Here is a 17,358-nt window from a genome sequence, read left to right as displayed (position 1 = left end):
TCATACTTCCTCATAACACTTTTATACTAACACACTATCCAGACACTTCCCTCTTCCTTTCACTGCTGCATTTCATTTTAAAAAGGTACTGTCTCGCCTTGTGACAAAAAGAAATTTCCTAATCAACTATTGGAAACATTGGAAACAACCTCCATAAAAAAATTTGTAAAAATTTGTAAAAATCCCTAGGAGGTGTGAGGCAGACTTACTAACCACTAAGCCACCGTGCCCCCTGTAATACAATACAACCTGAATAATTATCATTATTTATACACCATCACAGGTCGGGTCTGGGTTCTTGAGGTACTCTCGGTAGATCTGACCCGACTTAAAATAATACTAATTAATCTGGTCGACGGTGGTTTAGTGGTTAGCACGTCTACCTCACACCTATGTGGGTGATGGTTTGATTCCTTCCTCTGCTCTGTGTGCTCAGTGTGTGCTTCAGCGGCTTCCTCCCACAGTCCAAATACATGTTTCTAGGCTTATTGGCATTTCCATAGTGTGTGTGCGATTATGCCCTGCGATATATTGGCAGGGTGTCCCTGAGGTCCCTGGGAAGTGTATACCTCTATATAAGCAGAATATTTGTCAGTTTGGTGTTCTGGAGCACCAATGGTATGTGTCTACATCATACCAAGAAGAAAGGACATCAGCCATGACCTCAAGGAAACAACTGTTGCTGCTCATCAATCTGGGAAGAGTTATAAGACTATCTCCAAACAATCTGAAATTCACCATTCTATAGTGAGAAGAACTGTTTCTTCCCAGCAAAATTCAATCCAAGGTCAGAGCTATTATAGTGCAGTACTGTTAATCCACTTTTTTGCTGTGTCCTGAGACAGTCTTGTAGATCAATGTCTACAGTAATAAACCTAGCTAAATTAATTTGACTGATTATAAGAAGATAATGATTAATTGTCTGCAACAGCAGCTTTGACAATAGTACTGGCTGTGCTTCAAATCACAGGTCTCTATTAATAAGCTTGTTCTAAAACATTGTCTTTTGGATACTAACAGATCACTTGCTGTGAATTGTGGCAGATGCTCTACAAGAATTCAAAGCTAATAAAAGAAATGGATTAAAATACTGTGTATTGTTATTGAACACTTTTTGGAAGGAGTCTCCAGGGTTAGTGCTTTGTAACAGTCAGTAAGTTTTCCACAACAGGAAAGGACTGACACTGGACTGAGGAGTTTGCACTTGGCAGTGTCTCAATAACATGACAAGCTGTGATTTTTGTTCTTGTTGACTTTTATTGTATCGTTCAAATTACAAAATGTAATCATTGGCGAATTGCTGTGGTATAAAGGGAATAAAACACTTGTGCTATTATTGAAAAAAAAATAATCATCTTCAGAGAGACACATCTGGATGGATTAGACTTAATTGATGAAGTAGCCTTGATTCAAGTCCTGGACACTAAACCAGTGCACTACGCACATTCTAACACTGGTTTTACAATTGAGTAAAACTGAAAATTGTGGTGGCGAAAACAACGTCAAATCTAAATCTGTCTTAAAATGTAAATCACCTTTAAACTACTCTTACACTTTATTGTATTATTACATATATTTTACACTCAAATTTGGAATGAGAGGGGGTTTGTTTAAAACCATTCTTCAGCACAGATTGTTACTCATTTCTCACCATTTTTACAGCACTTGTTTTTTCTAGATGGCAAGATATTATTTAATACTTTAATTAAATGCAGTTTTGACACAATTTTAACCTGAATAGTAAATGGGATGAGTCCATCTATATGTGTAAGTAAGGTTATGATGGCGACTACTGATCCTCTTTGCTGATGTCATTTGTCCTTGCCCTACACTGCCATGGCTTTGAGAATGTACCTCTTGAATTTAGTCATTTTTCATATTATATGAAATTCGGACTCCAGCTATCTGACTGCTTTGGAACTCATGTTGCTCTGAGATATCACATCTCAAAGTGTTAACAGTCAGACCTCATTAAAGCTGATATGTTGGCAATATGTTGGTGATTAAGTCACTACAAATTCAAGGCAGTTTTTGTGGCGATTTCCATAAAGTATATGGCCAAATGTTTGTGGAAACCTGACCATCACACTCACACTGTATGTGGTTTTTCCCCACACTGTTGCCACTAAATTGGAAGCCCATAATTGTATAGAATCTCCTTTGTATGCTGTAGCATTACAATTTCCCTGCACTGGAGCTAACAGGCCCAAACCCGTTCCAGCATGACAATGCCACTCTGCACAAAGCAAGGTCTATGAAGACATGGTCTGATAGATAAGGTTGGTGTAGAAGAACTTGAGTGACGTGCACAGAGCCCTGACCTCAACCCCACTGAACGCCTTTAGGATAAATTGTAATGCGGACTGTGCACCAGGCCTCCTCATCAGTGTCAAACTCACTAATGCTCTTGTGGCTTAATGAGCAAATCCACACTGTCAGACTCCAAAATTTAGTGGAAAGTCGTCCCAGTAGAATGGAGGTTATTATAACAGCAAAGGGGGACTGGAGTGGGATGTTCAAAATGCACATATTGGTGTGATGGTCAGTTGTCCACAAACATTTAACTTAATTGTTTTTATGAAAAAAAAAAAACCCACACCAACACAACACTGCATATTCGTCTTCTTTTTTTTTTTTGACCGCAAAAATTTATCATATACCTTTACAAAAAATAATATTTTCCTTAAATACAGATGAGTCACTCTTGGGACACAGGTCATGGAATTGTGGGAAGACTTTGTACTGCACCACGATCTTGAAACTGTCCCCATTAACTTTTTTGTGTGTCATTTACAACCCTTCTCTCCCTCCCTCACTTATATTTACATTGCAATGCCTTACTTTCATTGTTAACTGTAATTAAACCCATTGTAATGAAACACAAACCAGTTTCATCCTACAAAACCACTCTGATGTTCAACGCTGTAAGCTTAGATTCATACAAAATGGATTAATAGTGGTAAAACAATAAAAATATCACCACACCACTGTTTAAATTCCATCCCCTCCTCTATCATGCCCCAAATTCTCTCATTGGCCAAAGTCCCTCATCCTTCCATTCCAACTTTTTGATCCTCTCAGGCACCGTACACACTCTCATTGCTGTAGGTCATGTACAGGAACAGGTCCTTCTCGTGGTGTTCCTGAAATACACATGGACACAGAAAGCATTACCCCACCAAAAATACAAGCTCATGCCTGTATTAATTGCTGATTTGAAAACTTTTTTTTAATCTTTGCGTTTTTCAAGCATTTTGATAATGGGGATAATTCAGTGAGCTATATTCACAAAAAATCATAATGTTAAAAGTAGCTCCTAACTCCCCAAATTAGGAGAAAGTAACTTAAGAGACATTTACATAGCATTCTGACAAAACAGCAGGTCCTAACCCTGCAAAAAAAATACAAGTACTCCAGCAGACCCCTAAGCCAATAAGATCAAATCATGAACAATACTAAATGCTGGTAACTAACAGTTTACAGTTCACATTGAGGACAACAGAGTGACTCAACACAACTATTACATTACACAACATTCAATGATGCTCAAGAAGGCAACATTAAGGTACATTAAGAGCCCGGGGGGGTAAACATTTGAACAGGATGATTGGTGTAAATTATTATTTTGTTTAAAGATCTTTTTTTTCCCCATTTAGTACTGCCCTTCAAAAGCTACATAAGATATTTAAATGTTTCCCAGAAGAAAAAATAATTTACACAGTTCATCCTGTTCACAAGTTTACACCCCCCTGCCTCTTAATGTATCGTGCTGCTTTCTTGAGAATAAGTGAATGTTTGCCTTTTATAATAATTGTGTATGAGTCCCTCAATTGTCCTCAGTTGTCCTCAGTGTGAACGACTATCACAAAACATAAAAACATACAGTCGTTGATCATCCGGGGAACGACCCACAGTATTAAGAATCAAGCGTATGTAAACTTCTGAACTGGTTTATTTGTATAAATTCAGTTATTATTGTGTTTTGTGGACTATATGTAAACATCTGTTAGGTGAAATAGTTTATTCAGGGCTGTACTAAATTTTTTTTTTTTAAAAAGCAATTTTAATGATCCCTCTTTTTTTTAATGTATTAACATTTTGCAGATTCTGCAAGGTGCATGTAAACTTATGACCTCAACTCTATTTAAGAATTCTATAAATAGATTTTGTTAAAATTTGTGTCTCTTGTAATCAATGAAAACTCCAGCTTCTTTACACACTGTCAGGTTAATTTAAATATAAAATGTATAAAATGTATTTGTAAGTTGTGTGAAAATGTAATACCTCATATACAACAGAAAGCGGGCAGCTGGAAGGAGGAAGGGAATTTTTAACAAAAAAGAAGAGAGCTTCTTCTGGCCTTATGGAGATTCGCTGTCTGATCAGGAAGCACAGCTGGCCAACTGCAAGAAAGATAGTCTGTTATTCACAGAACACTATATAAAGAGCTTCATGAAGAGAAAGAGTGTTCAGAAAGATAAAAGTCAGAAGACGATGTCTGTTCTCTGTGGCCTATTTTGAATTACTCAAGAATTCAAATTAAGCATTCACCATGCATGAAATAATGTGCACACAGACCCAAATATCGAAAGGTTTGTTGGTTAAATGTAACTAATATGAGGGCTGACAGTGATCAAAACTACCTGACAAAAACAACCGTCTTATGATGACCATTTTAGTGAGAAATTAAAGAAAACTAAGCGACAATGATATATTGATTGTCCCTAATGATATTATACAGCCAAGATTTCCGATAACGTTGAACACTAATTATCTTATATTACCAGAACTGCCAACCAGTAGGCATTTTGTATAGGAGTTCCACAAAAACATCGAAGTACACTAGAGTTAGAAGGTAAAAGGTAACTGTTTAGATTGACAACACTATGAGTAGTGTAGTTTTTGAAATAGGGATTGAGGCTATGAATGTATGAGAAGCAGAATGGTTCAAAGAGAGTTTCTCCCTCGTTTTTTTTTTTTGCCCCTGCATATTTTGCTTTTGTTCTTGTCCATCGTCGTAAAACCGAATGGAATAAATCCCACCCACTCAGCAGCACTCTCTTCTGACTCATCTTTATGAATAGAAAAGACCGGAAAATGTGGAAATTACCCCAGAGTGGTGGAAAGTTTAGCACACTCCGGATCTGGTGCTCTCTGAGGAATATGCAAATGACCTCTGAGCAGGAAAGGTAGCACTAGTATAAGTCACTCAAAATCACTCAAAAATGCGCCACCCCTTCCCCCAATCTCATCCCACACTTTATAAAAAAGTGCATGAATAATTTTTGAGTCTATTAATGTGAAATGAAATCTATCAGTGTATGTTTGGCTTAGATAACATTAGACAGATATATACTCTCACCGTCCACTTCTTTAGGAACACTTTTACACCTGCACATTCATGCAGTTATCTGATCATTCAATCCATTTTCAGCAGCACCATGCAAAAAATTATGCAGATACAGGTCAAGTTATGGTCATATCAGCGTTTCTGTTAGCCGGTAAATACCTGTTTGTGACCATTAAAAATTGTAAATGTTCGATAAAATCAAAAACTGTCGGTCACAATGTCCAGTAAAAGCATTATCATGAAGCAAATATACATTAGACAAAGTACGTTCGTAATTGCATACATAAATAAGGTTTCTGTCTGCACAAATAATTTTTTCCCCTCAAATGCTTCTCCTGTTACGTGTACTCTGATTTGCTCGCATTATTCAATTCATTCAACCACACACACACATCTTTGTGCTGGTCGACTCTCTCGCTCGATCTTTCTCTCGTTACGGGACTCACTGAAAGCACAAAGTAACACACAAGTAAACAAGCATGGCTGATCCTGCGCTCTGACTTAAACTTCCTGACATTGCTAGGGTATGCAAAGAAAAGAATTTCATTATACATATGTATATGTGATCAATAAAGACTGATTATCATTAAACTCGGGCTAATCCAACACAGGTCCGAATCACGCGTTACCTGCCGATTCGACCCACCTCCTCTCCTTCCACAGCTGATGCTCGACCATGCCCCTGCTGCCACAATCGCATATACTATGCATAGTCCAAAATGTTTTTCCACTTTGTCCGGTAAACCATCATTCCGAGACACGTTGGCCAACACCAAAATTTCTTAGCGGATACTCTGGTTCACATCAAACATTAGAATGGAAAAAACTATGATCTCTGTGACTTTGATTGTGGCATGGTTGTTGGTACCAGGGGGACTGGTTTGAGTATTTCTGAAACTGTTGATCTCCTGGAATTTTCACACAAAACAGTCTCTAGAGTTTACACAGAACGGTGTGAAAAACATCACCTGAAGCTCTTAACATGAAGTATCTGCATGATTTTTTGCATTGCGCTTCTGCCACATGATTGGCTGATTAGATAACTGCATGAATGTGCAAATGTTCCTAATAAAATGGATGTTGAGTGTATATAGCACTGAAAAAAAACGAGAATTCACACCGAGAATGAGCAGCTCTATCGGTTTTCAGCCAAAAATTTAAAAAGGGTGAAGATTTGAAATCAAACAGATTAAATAGGCCTACAATGTAGTGTCAAATCTAACACGTACAAATAATGTTACTGGTGATGAGAATCAACTGAGAAAATGTCAGCCATCTGGACATTAGACAACCAATTAGGAAAAGTATTATATCGAAATTTAGTGTTAAAGCATTTTTACTTTAACTGTTTACTGCACATTACCGCAGAATTTCTTACAAATCTACCATACAGCTGCATCTTCATGATGGCCAGAGTTCTCGAGTGCACAGCCGATGATATTATTATGCCCTGTCCTACGCTCCTTAAACAGGAAATGGTGGAAATACTTGTTTTCCTGTCTTTTCCAGGGTAATGGTCCTGGGCAATTAAAATGTTCATCGCTATATTTTAAAATGGAAAATCGTGATCAGGTTTAAAAAAATCTATATCATACAAGCCTAAACATATACACAAACAATAGTTGAAAATTGCTGGTAACTAGTAGCTCCAAAAGACAATAAATAAGACAGACAGACAAAAAAACTGCTGGTTTGATAAAAACGACTTAACAATAATAACTTTTATTTTGTCACTTTTCTAATGATCAAATTATCCATTTAACATTTCTTTCATTGCTTCTCTTTTAATCAAACATTTGTTACTTTCAGCCCTTTCTGTATCAATTTGCGTGTTAATGTTAATTTTATCGTATGAGACATGACGAATGACAGAAAGCAGTTTTAAAAATCTGAATTCTTTCTGACTGATTTTTACGACTTCTTTCTATTTTTGACAATTAATGTTTGTGAAATTCTCCCCTCATAAAAAGTAGTGAAAGACACACTCACCTGTCAGCTCTGATGGAACAAGGTATTTCTTTTTGTCAAGTTCAGGGGCACGTGATCTAGCAGCTCTCTCTACAATGATCTAATAAAAAATACAACACTGAACGTCAATCATCCTTAAGCTTTAAGAACTCTCCGTCAAGCTGTCGAAACAATGTTGTTTTTGACATGACACACCAACCGGAATTTTGTCTGGATGTTTGGCACGAACTCTTTCTCCCTCCAATTTCCTGAACTCGAACGGAACACTGCGCTGGTACTGGCAACTCATCTGAGGACCAGAAACACACACATTACATAAATATTAGTGGTGAGCTTTAGATTAAATCATGAACATTAAATCTTTTTAGGGGAAAAATAAGAAACCCACAATGGCTGCTGTTACATATTCAAACACTCGCTCACTGTAATATCTCTACTATTTTTTGTGTTATGTTTGTATAGGTAGAGACTGATACTGAAATGTGGTGTGAATCAAAGTAAGTCAAGTCAGCTTTATTGTCATGCGTTTTCAGATTTTAAAAAGAACAAAACATGCGTAAACTTGCCCATACACAAACTTCTCTGTTCTTTAATTTGTCGTCACCCTTTATAGACTATGCAGGTCTACACATGAGTTCACCTCCTGATATTGAGGCTGATGAACTGGCTGCTGTTGTGTTTATTAACAGAAATTAATGCTCTCATCATTACAGGGGTGTACGTGCCTCTCTGCAAATCACTTTTAATACAGAGACACATGGATTACTGTGCAAAAGTCTTAGGGACATGTAAAGAAAACAAACATTTTGAAAACAAAGTTTCTAAATGCCCTCCAATGGACTGTTGTCCATCCAGGGTTCATTCCCAGGGTAGGCTGCACATCCACTCTGACCCTGACCAGTAAAAAGCAGTTACTGAAGACGAATGAATGAAGTTTCTATATAAGTACAAACCAATATCAAATCAGTATTTGATGTGAGCACTCGCTGACTTCATGCATCACTTAAATCAATCAGTTGTTTCTTACAGGCGACCCCCAGCCTTCGCTCGCTTCTGTCTCTGCGTGCAAAATAATGCATGTCTTTTATCTTTAAAAAAAGTGTCTTATTTTACATGTCAGCATCTAAAAGTATATTATTCTATTATTTTGTTTAGCAACAATTTTTTCAATTTAGGTTTGGCGTTAAAACTTTTTTTTCTACTGACATTAATGCAGAAGCCATAAACATCTACAGTTGAGGTCAAGTTTACATACCTTACAGAATTTGCTAAATGTTAGTAATTTTAAAAAATAATAATAAAAGGGCTCATAAAAATTGGTTCATTTGTGTAAATTCAGTTATTATCTTGTATTGTGGACTATATGTAAACATCTGTTTATGTGAAATAGCTTATTCAGGGCAGTACTAAATAAAACAAAATGCAATTTTTATGATCCTACTTCTATTATTATTATTATTATTATTATTATTATTGACATTTTACAGATTCCACAAGGCTTATGGAAATTTATGACCACAACTGTAAGACTAATATATAAAATAAGACTTTTGCATAGCATTGTAACCTTTTAAAACCTATTAAAAACACTTTAAAGGTTGATGTATGGTCTGTCCTGACATGTAAGAGCAAACTATCTACAGCAAAGTACTGACATTTGCCTTGTTATTTCAGAAAAGCTGTCAAACGATCTTTAGCCATTATTGCTCTCTGCAGCACATGGATGAGATGGGGCGAAAATACAAATAACCCACCTTTATTTTTTCCTCAGCAGACGGATTCAGCTAAAAAGTAAAAAAAAAATAATAATAATAATAATAAATAAATAAATAAACCTTATGTTACGGCTTCAACAAGACAAAGATGTCAGGGTCCTTAAATGTATAACTCCAACTCTTTCCGAGCTCGGCCTGTTTAAAAAAAATAATGATATATGTCGACGACCAAAAACAACAACAAAGCCTGTACCGCCTACTTTGTGAGTGCTTCGACCGATAAGAAACTTCCAGAAAGATGGAAATCATTGCTGTCCAATGAGAGCAAAGCTGTGGGCGGGGTTTTATTTGTTTACTACGCTTTCATTGGAAAAAATGGGTTGACATTCAAGCGTTGTCCGTGTCAAGCGAACCAATCAGAATGAAGGAAAACCGAGCATGGCGTAGTGCTACGTGTCCGACGTGTCCGTTTGTAATGTTCTCTTTTGTACCCTGAGGATGTACTCCGGGAACGTGTAGAACAATGTTCCACCCTTTCACCTGAACGATTTAGGGCTTTTAAACGCATTTTCCCAGTCTTTCAGTTTTCTGTAGATGGATGTGGGGGCATTGGAGGAAAAAATATATAAAGTAGCATTATTTATTCATACTAACTGAATAAGAATTGAAGTTTACAACTAGATTAACTAAAAGCCACCTAAATGAGCATGAAGTCATGGTTGAAGTAGCTGTGCAGCCTGCTGGGGAAAAAATAGAAACCATCGAAGAATTTGTAACGGTTTTAATGGGAATAATGGGAATTGTATTGGATTTAATGGAAACTGTAATGGTCCCTGTAGGTCTCTGCTGACTTTGTTACCTTTTGTTGCTGGCATGTTAGGTCTAGTGGATACCATTAAGGTATCCATACATACAAGTTCTTTCACATAGATTGTGAAACAATCATAAGTTAGGCCTAGGTCAAAAGTTTAATGATAATTATTGATACATGTTCTTTCCTATAGCTGTCTGGTGCAATTCCACACGCACACACACAAACATAGACACACAGACACCGACAGCGTCATTTTTAAAAGTAAGGAAGGTGACTGGATGCCGCCCTTAAGCGATTACTTGGGTGGTCTTACCAGCGAACTAGATGATGGCGATCAAATCGTAGGATTCCTTTAAAATCTTAAACTTAAAAACAATTAATACTGACAAGCCACTATCTGTCTTCAAACCAAGACTTGAGTGCAAACACCATCAACCCTGGCATCAAGAAAAATAAGCATTGACAAAAAGCCTCAAATGCACATGCGTTCAGCACAGAGATTCTTGATTTACTGAGTTTAACACGCTGTTGATTATTTCCATTTTGCAATAGTTCCACTTTCACTCTTCCCCCGGATGGATCTGCATGGAGCCATTCAGGACAAGGAGAGAGGTATGTCTTCCTCTTTTTGGGTGGAACCCCTAGGCCTCTCCAGTTTTCAACAGGGGCTCCAGAGCTGTCATTGCCCTCTGCTTCACTGAGAGACACAACAATAATACTGCATAGTAGCTCTCACAACCTCTTTTGGAATTGGTGCACCTGCACATATCCATTCTGTCAGCCAATGTGTTATTGCATTAACATCGTGTCTCTCTGACAGCATTTGCACCACTGGGACACCTGAACTCTCATCCCCTGCCAGAACACCCTGATATAAGAAGATATGGCCAGACATGCCATTTGGTCTCTGTAGTTTCCTCACTACTTAGCTAGTTGCATCAAAACTCACAGTTGGGTTAGTAGACTTCTTTGATAATGACTTGTACATAAATATTTGTGTTTGACTCCAAGAGTGACAGAAAAACTTGTCCAATGTCTTTAATGCTACCACTGTGAGGTGCACTATATTTTACCATCTGCAGTGACAAAATAGGATCCTTGTCACCTAATTCTAAGTCATTTCTCTCTTGCTTTGCTTTGCGCAGGGTGGCCAAATTAGGAAGATGGCTTGGCTCAGGATCCCCAAAAAGCATCAGCTGTGTTGTCTCTGATGCCCTCCATACATGGGGTTCCATTCTACCCTCACACAGTTCTTTTGCTATCTGCACATGCAAGTTACCAAGCATTGCATGCTTGGAACAGCCAGTGTGCAAGAAGTCATCAGTGTTTTTAATTAAACAATTGAGCACCATTGGGCTGTTCATTTCAGGCTCTCTGTCGTATTTTATGGGAATGTGGCCATGACATTCCTTACAGTTGCCTCTGATTTCTATGTATTTCTCTGTGGCTGATGGATAGACCTTGGCTCTTTTAAATTCAAATGTGCAGGGGCTTTTCACTTCTTGCCAAATGTGATGATTTATCACATGCGTCCAGATGCCAGGCTTCAAAATAGTGTATTCCCTTTTTTGTGTTTTAGAGAACTTGTTTTTGTATTGAACTGTTTCAGGCATGAATTCAATCCATTTCTGAAATGGAACTTGAAGATCGAAAGTCCAGTAATCTTTTGGTCTGGGGGAAAGGGACCCTGGCTCAAAATCAGTATCATCACTTGTTTCACCATCACTTTGATAAATAAACCCTAAAGCAGTCCAGATGTTGTGTCTGTTCAACTTAACAAAAGTATATAGAGCCTTTGCAGTGATCTTTTCTAGCTGCTCACTAAGCTCTGTCCAGATGCTCTGATTAGGAGTAGCTACGTTGCCATTTTGGACTATGGCCTCTTTTGATGAACAGAGGACTGTGAAAAGCGAATCCCTTTCAACTGCTGGTTTCTTGGGCATCTGGCATAAGCAAAGCATAATTATCCACTGAAATAATCCTGATGCAAAAAAATGTCATATACAGTATAAACCTGTTTTCATGTATTACTGTGTTTGCCAGAATACAAGGAAAATATAATATAGTAATAATATAAGGATATTATATCTTATATTAGGTCCAATATGGTAATGTTGACCCCTAGATGCACAACGCATTCAAAAAACTAACATGGGTACCATGTGCAGCTGTAATTAGCATTTCATAGCTACATTAGCCATACTAGTATTAGCACTGAGTTTTCTGTTCAATAAACATTGACAATCTTAGCTCTCTTGGATGTTGTATCATTATGATTGAAGTTAACTAATAATATTGTTACTGACAGTGTTAAAACATTGGACTTACACTGGCCAGAATTTTGATTTAGTATCTATATCGACTTTTGCTGTACTAAATTAACACTAAATTCCACAAGAGCATCTTGAACAGAAGTGTCACTTACACCTAGTGGTGAAGTGAAGTGTAGCAGATGATTCTCCTTGTAAATAAATGAAAAATTAAATCATGAGAGACCAGTGAATGAAGTAAAGATAATTGTTTATTGAACAAATGATGATATGATTTGTCTTGAAAAAGTCTTCGACAATTTGACTCTAAAAGGGTGCTCACACTGAGGAGATTTGCACCTGTAATTTAATGCCTAATATTTTAAAAACAGAAGCAGCACAAACGAAACTTTTATCAGCACAAACGATTGAGACTATTTTGTCTACATTTTGGGTTGGGAGTGGGCCAACTTCACGCACGTAGGCATCCTTTGCTTCTTATAAGCCCAGTCAGGAAACGTTCAGCATATTCCGGATCAATCTTCCAGAAGCTACCCTTTCCAGACTCATCCTTCTGTCTTGGAACTTTTCTGAAGCATATATTCAGGAAGAGATTGCGACGGATGGACTTCTGAAATAATTTATTTGGTCAGAAGACAAAACCACAATAGCAACTTTCATTAACCACTTTGTGAAATTCATGCTATTCCTTAATTATATTTCTCTTTAGCGAAGCAGAAATTACACTGTTGGGACGTTCTCTGCTCATTCTCTATTTTAATCAACACCATCATAGACTGAAAAAGTACCACAAAGAAGCTATACTTACATGAAGCAGTGACCCTCTGATCTTAGCTAAACATTATATCTTAATGTTTTGGGTTACAGCGCCTAAAAACTGAGGAAATGTCTGGCTAATCCTCAGAAAGCTAGAGAGTTAATTAATCATTCACCAACAAGTGTTTATTTTTATTTCTCAAAAAAATCCCAAATTTAATTAGTACATCTGATGACTAAACTGACTGAATTTCTTTTCTTTTATATAGAATCAGGCTACACAGCACCTATGCTTTTCTTCAATGCCACTTTATTTGTATGGGACCTCAATTCATATGAAAGACAGTACTGGCATAAAGCTGTCTTGACATTGGACGTTCGATATTCGCAGATATGCCGAAATTAAGGGACCGTCTCTAAAGTTACATACAACATTATTAAACACGATTCTAACTTCAATAGCATTTGAAGGGAATGATGTACAGTCACACAGCCAACTGTAAAGTGTTCATGTAGGTGACAGCTATAATGCACACCTCTTAGATTTTTTATATTTAACAAAATAAACTATTAAATCATATATAAATATTGCCATGTATTTTACTACAGCATGGGCTCATACACAAAATATACCATTATTTAAAGCTCAATAGCATTTTAAGGAAATGATGTGCAGTCACAAAACCAATTGTAAAGTGTTCGACTAGGTGTCAGGTATGACGCACACCTTTTAGATTTTTGATATTTAACCCTACAATGCATGAACCAAAAAAACCTTCACGAATGCATAAAGGGGGTCAAAATGATGAGTACTGGATTGAGTGGTTTTCTTCAAAAAAATAGATGTCCTATTAATGAAATAATTAAAGGAACTGATGATCCCCGAATGTTTTCATATTTCAAACATTTTTATTTTTATTTGTAATCCTCGTCCCTTTCTTCTGTACCATTCTGCTTATTGTGCCCTTATTGTGCATCATCTTTATTTGTTTTCTTTTAATTTATTTATGTACATGTTTAGATTGTGGATGGGAGCCAAAGGAATTCAAAATTATTTACATAGGCAGCACTTCCAGTCAACCTCTTGAGCCCTCCACTTCCCTGTCACAAGAATAATCCTTGTCCGGATTATTAGTCTGTGACTGTACATCATTCCCTTCAAATGCTATTGAGCTTTAAATTATGGTATACTTTTTTGTATGAGCCCATTCAGTAGTGAAATTCATATCAAATTTACATATGATTTAATAGCTTATTTTGTTGAATATCAAAAAACTAAGAGGTGTGTATTATAGCTGACACCTAGTCGAACACTTTACAGTTGGCTGTGTGACTGTACATCATTCCCTTCAAATGCTATTGCGCTTTAAATTATGGTATATTTTGTGTATGAGCCCATGCAGTAGTAAAATACATGGCAATATTTATATATGATTTAATAGTTTATTTTGTTAAATATCAAAATTTTAAAAAGGTGTGCCTTATAGCTAACACCTACAGGAACACTTTACAGTTGGTTATATGACTGCAAGTCATTCCCTTCAAATGCTATTGAAGTTAGAAACGTGTATAACAATGTATGTAACTTTTGAGATGGTCCCTTAGTTTCTGCATATCTGCGAATATCGAACGTCCATCGGCAACACAACTTTATGCCAGTAAAGAACTGTCATTGTGCTCAGCAGAGGTTTGTTTCTGTCCACCGACCAAAGGGTCTGATATGAATGCTATTATAATTGCTCTTTCTCACTCACTGTAGTATAGTATAGTAGTATGCTCAGATTTAGTTGTCAAGTTTGTGGATACATGTGACCCATTTAGCTTTTTGAGGAGGCAACTAAAATTGGAAACAAAGTGATCACTATAATCAACTCTAGGAGAACAGCCTAACTTACCTTCCAGGTGGGATCAGCATGGCAGAAGTAGCAGAAGTTGTCAGTGATCCATTTATAGATACAGGAGAGTGTGACTTTGTTTTTCTTGCTTGCCTGCATAGCCATACAAATTAGGGTGGCATATGAGTATGGTGGCTTGACGTGAGGGTTTGTCTTGTAGTCAACCTCATCTGGGCAGTGGCCATGTGCAACCATGCTGGGCAGAGTGCACAAGGCAGGAATTGCTGTTGCTATGGGCTTATCAGGGGTCAGTGGCATGCCTATGGAGGCAAGGTCGCCTGGTAGAGGAGACGCAGGAGCTTCTCCACCCAGCTGCTGCTCAAAGAGTTTGTTCTGATGGCTAGTAGAAATCACTTGTTGCCTTCCAAGGTCACTAAGGATAGAGAACTCTTGCAACCACTGCAGACTGGTCAGACTGTCATCCATGTTGTCAAAACTGCTGTTGTTGAAACCGCTGCTTTCGATTAGGTCCTTTGTAGCAGGACTGGCTACTTTTTCCTCCAGTCCCACTGAACCCTTGGGCCACAAATCTATACAGTTCAATGACAGCATGTCCCACTGTCACCTTTCAATTCACTTCTCCAACAGTGACCTGCACACAAAACACTCACATGCACATCTAGTCCATAGCCAGGTTTAATTATGCATGATGCAAACATTAACTGGAACATATCAAAGTAGTTCAGTTACAAGTATAAGCCTGAGGTTCCAAGAATATTTCTGTAAAATTTGATATAAGAATGGTATATAGTCAGCTATGATGAAGCCACTCAAAGCTCCCCTAAATTTCACAGTTGACTGAAGATCATAGAATTTCCCAGAACAGTCACAGCTAGCTGTGCAGGCTGTCTGAGAAAGTCTTCCAAAAGGAAAATCTTCCAACAACTCAAGTACTTCCATCCACCACAGTGACCTAACACACTTATCTAGGCATTTTAAAAACTGGTTGCATGATTTGAAACACGATGTAGAAAAAAAAAAAAAAAAATATATATATATATATATATATATATATATATATATATATATATATATATCAATTAAAGTGTATTTACATATATGGTCAATAAATCTACTTAATTTCAATACATTTTAAAAAACTTTGGTCAAACTCACCTGATATGTTGTTTAAATCCTTATTAGGACAGGCGTGTCACATTGAGGCCAAAGTAGAAAGACTTAATGGTTAGCGTTGACGCGCACAGTTCGCTCCCGCGTCTCCGGTACAAAGGGGTCTAAATACGTGCACGCTCGTGGAAAAGTTTCACCCTGAAGATTCTGTTGACATGCAGGCAGTTTACCCTTTGTTGTGCATAGCGATAGACCGATGCAGCCATACCACTGACTGGTAGGAATCATCAAGAATTTAGAATTAGAATTTTATGAAGTCATTGTGTATTGCTGTCTCTATGGAAGGGAGTCAGTGATACAAGATGTAATTTGTCTCTAGGGTGCTTAAAAAGAGCCATGTAGTTGGTGTTCAGGTTGATTGTGCTGCTAGTCCTGCCTTGAAAAAACAGGTTTTGAACAAGGTAGATGACGCTCAGATTTCTGTGGTGGGTGTATTTTGTAAAAGCCTTTTCTACTTCATCGTTTTTACTGGCAGATTCCATCAAGTCATCGATTACCAACACTACCAACACGTTTTTTTTATTGGGAGGAAATAGTTTGTCATCACACAAATAATCAAAGATTCCTTGAAGAAATTTTATATTTATTCTGATCATCAATTCATCGTACAGACCTACGCGTATAACACCAGACAATGTTTTCGGGAACTACCGACATTGCCTCTTTACAGTTTTCCAACAACATTTTGATAAAATAAGATTTTCCACTATTACTCGGTCCACATACGACACATGAAAACGGAAGTTGCAACCTAGCGTCAAAAACAGTCACGTTCATATTTTCCATTACAAAACACATCAACAGAAACAATATACATATGTATACATGAATAGTCTTAATATCCGTAAGGGAATGTTGTAAAATCAGGTAATAAAACACGCTTATCATACACAACCCTGAACCTTTTTAACTGTGATTTGTTTTTCAAATGAAACCCCTTTTTATCTCTCCTGATTTGGTTATGCGTGGTTACAAGTTGACCAGTTTGATCCGGATTTTTCACTCGCTCGTTCACCAGATCTGTCAGTGATTTCAAATTGACAATTTCTGAATTTATACAATTTAAAGTAATGCCTTTAGCTTTCAAATGTGTTTTTCCTTTTACGGTTTTGTAACTGTAGGTTTTAGGGCCTGCGCTTACGAATCTTACGATTTGATCACCATCATCTAGTTCGCTGGAAAGACCACCGAAGTAATCGCTTAAGGGCGGCATCCAGTCACCTTCCTTACTTTTAAAACTGACGCTGTTGGTGTCTGTGTGTGTGTGCATGGGATTGCACTGGAAATCTATAGGAAAGAACATGCAACAATAATTATTATTAACCTTTTGACCTAGGCCTCATGAGTGTTTCACAATCTATGTGAAAGAACTTGTATGTGTACATGGGACTGCACCGGAACCAGATTTAACATATTTATATTTGATGATGATGACCTGCCAACATAATTATATTTGATG

General features: G+C 37.3%; 2 protein-coding genes and 1 long non-coding RNA gene across 4 annotated transcripts; 1 reads left to right on the top strand and 2 right to left on the bottom strand.

Annotated features, from left to right (window-relative positions):
* Positions 1-2,610: 2,610 nt before the first annotated feature.
* Positions 2,611-9,297, bottom strand: zgc:92606 (uncharacterized protein LOC100000242 homolog). 2 transcript variants are annotated; one of them, XM_017470356.2, is made up of 5 exons: positions 9,073-9,297; positions 7,518-7,607; positions 7,340-7,418; positions 4,285-4,403; positions 2,611-3,143 (listed from the first exon to the last, which is right to left on the bottom strand). In XM_017470356.2, the coding sequence occupies exons 2-5, from the start codon at positions 7,605-7,607 to the stop codon at positions 3,078-3,080; spliced, it is 354 nt and encodes a 117-aa protein (XP_017325845.1). In that variant the 5' UTR covers positions 9,073-9,297; the 3' UTR covers positions 2,611-3,077. The 2 variants fall into 2 exon arrangements, with proteins under 2 accessions (XP_017325845.1, XP_017325853.1); XM_017470364.3 differs by having other exon boundaries at positions 9,154-9,292.
* Positions 9,298-9,385: 88 nt separating this feature from the next.
* On the top strand, positions 9,386-12,124 carry LOC108266710 (uncharacterized). The gene is made up of 3 exons (XR_001812934.3): positions 9,386-10,459; positions 10,668-10,802; positions 10,993-12,124. It is a non-coding gene; the product is annotated as an uncharacterized LOC108266710 (long non-coding RNA).
* Positions 12,125-12,364: 240 nt separating this feature from the next.
* LOC108263299 (forkhead box protein J1-A-like) lies at positions 12,365-16,114 on the bottom strand. The gene is made up of 3 exons (XM_017463965.3): positions 15,885-16,114; positions 14,769-15,360; positions 12,365-12,727 (listed from the first exon to the last, which is right to left on the bottom strand). Exons 2-3 carry the CDS (start codon positions 15,318-15,320, stop codon positions 12,569-12,571), a joined length of 711 nt encoding a protein of 236 aa, XP_017319454.1. The 5' UTR covers positions 15,321-15,360; positions 15,885-16,114; the 3' UTR covers positions 12,365-12,568.
* Positions 16,115-17,358: the final 1,244 nt, after the last annotated feature.

Source organism: Ictalurus punctatus, chromosome 1 (assembly GCF_001660625.3).
Source record: "Ictalurus punctatus breed USDA103 chromosome 1, Coco_2.0, whole genome shotgun sequence".
Lineage (NCBI taxonomy): Eukaryota > Metazoa > Chordata > Actinopteri > Siluriformes > Ictaluridae > Ictalurus > Ictalurus punctatus.
The sequence above is the reverse complement of the archived record's forward strand: the minus strand, read 5'-3'. Positions and strand labels throughout refer to the sequence as shown.

Coding starts and splice junctions, on each gene's coding strand:
- zgc:92606 (XM_017470356.2), bottom strand. CDS start 7,607: ATGAGTTGCCAGTACCAGCGCAGTGTTCCGTTCGAGTTCAGGAAATTG. Junction 7,419..7,517: donor AACATCCAGACAAAATTCCG/GTTGGTGTGTCA, acceptor ATTTTTTATTAG/ATCATTGTAGAGAGAGCTGC. Junction 4,404..7,339: donor TGTTCCATCAGAGCTGACAG/GTGAGTGTGTCT, acceptor TCTTTCTTGCAG/TTGGCCAGCTGTGCTTCCTG.
- LOC108263299 (XM_017463965.3), bottom strand. CDS start 15,320: ATGCTGTCATTGAACTGTATAGATTTGTGGCCCAAGGGTTCAGTGGGA. Junction 12,728..14,768: donor ATGCTGATCCCACCTGGAAG/GTAAGTTAGGCT, acceptor AAATTATTTCAG/AAGTCCATCCGTCGCAATCT.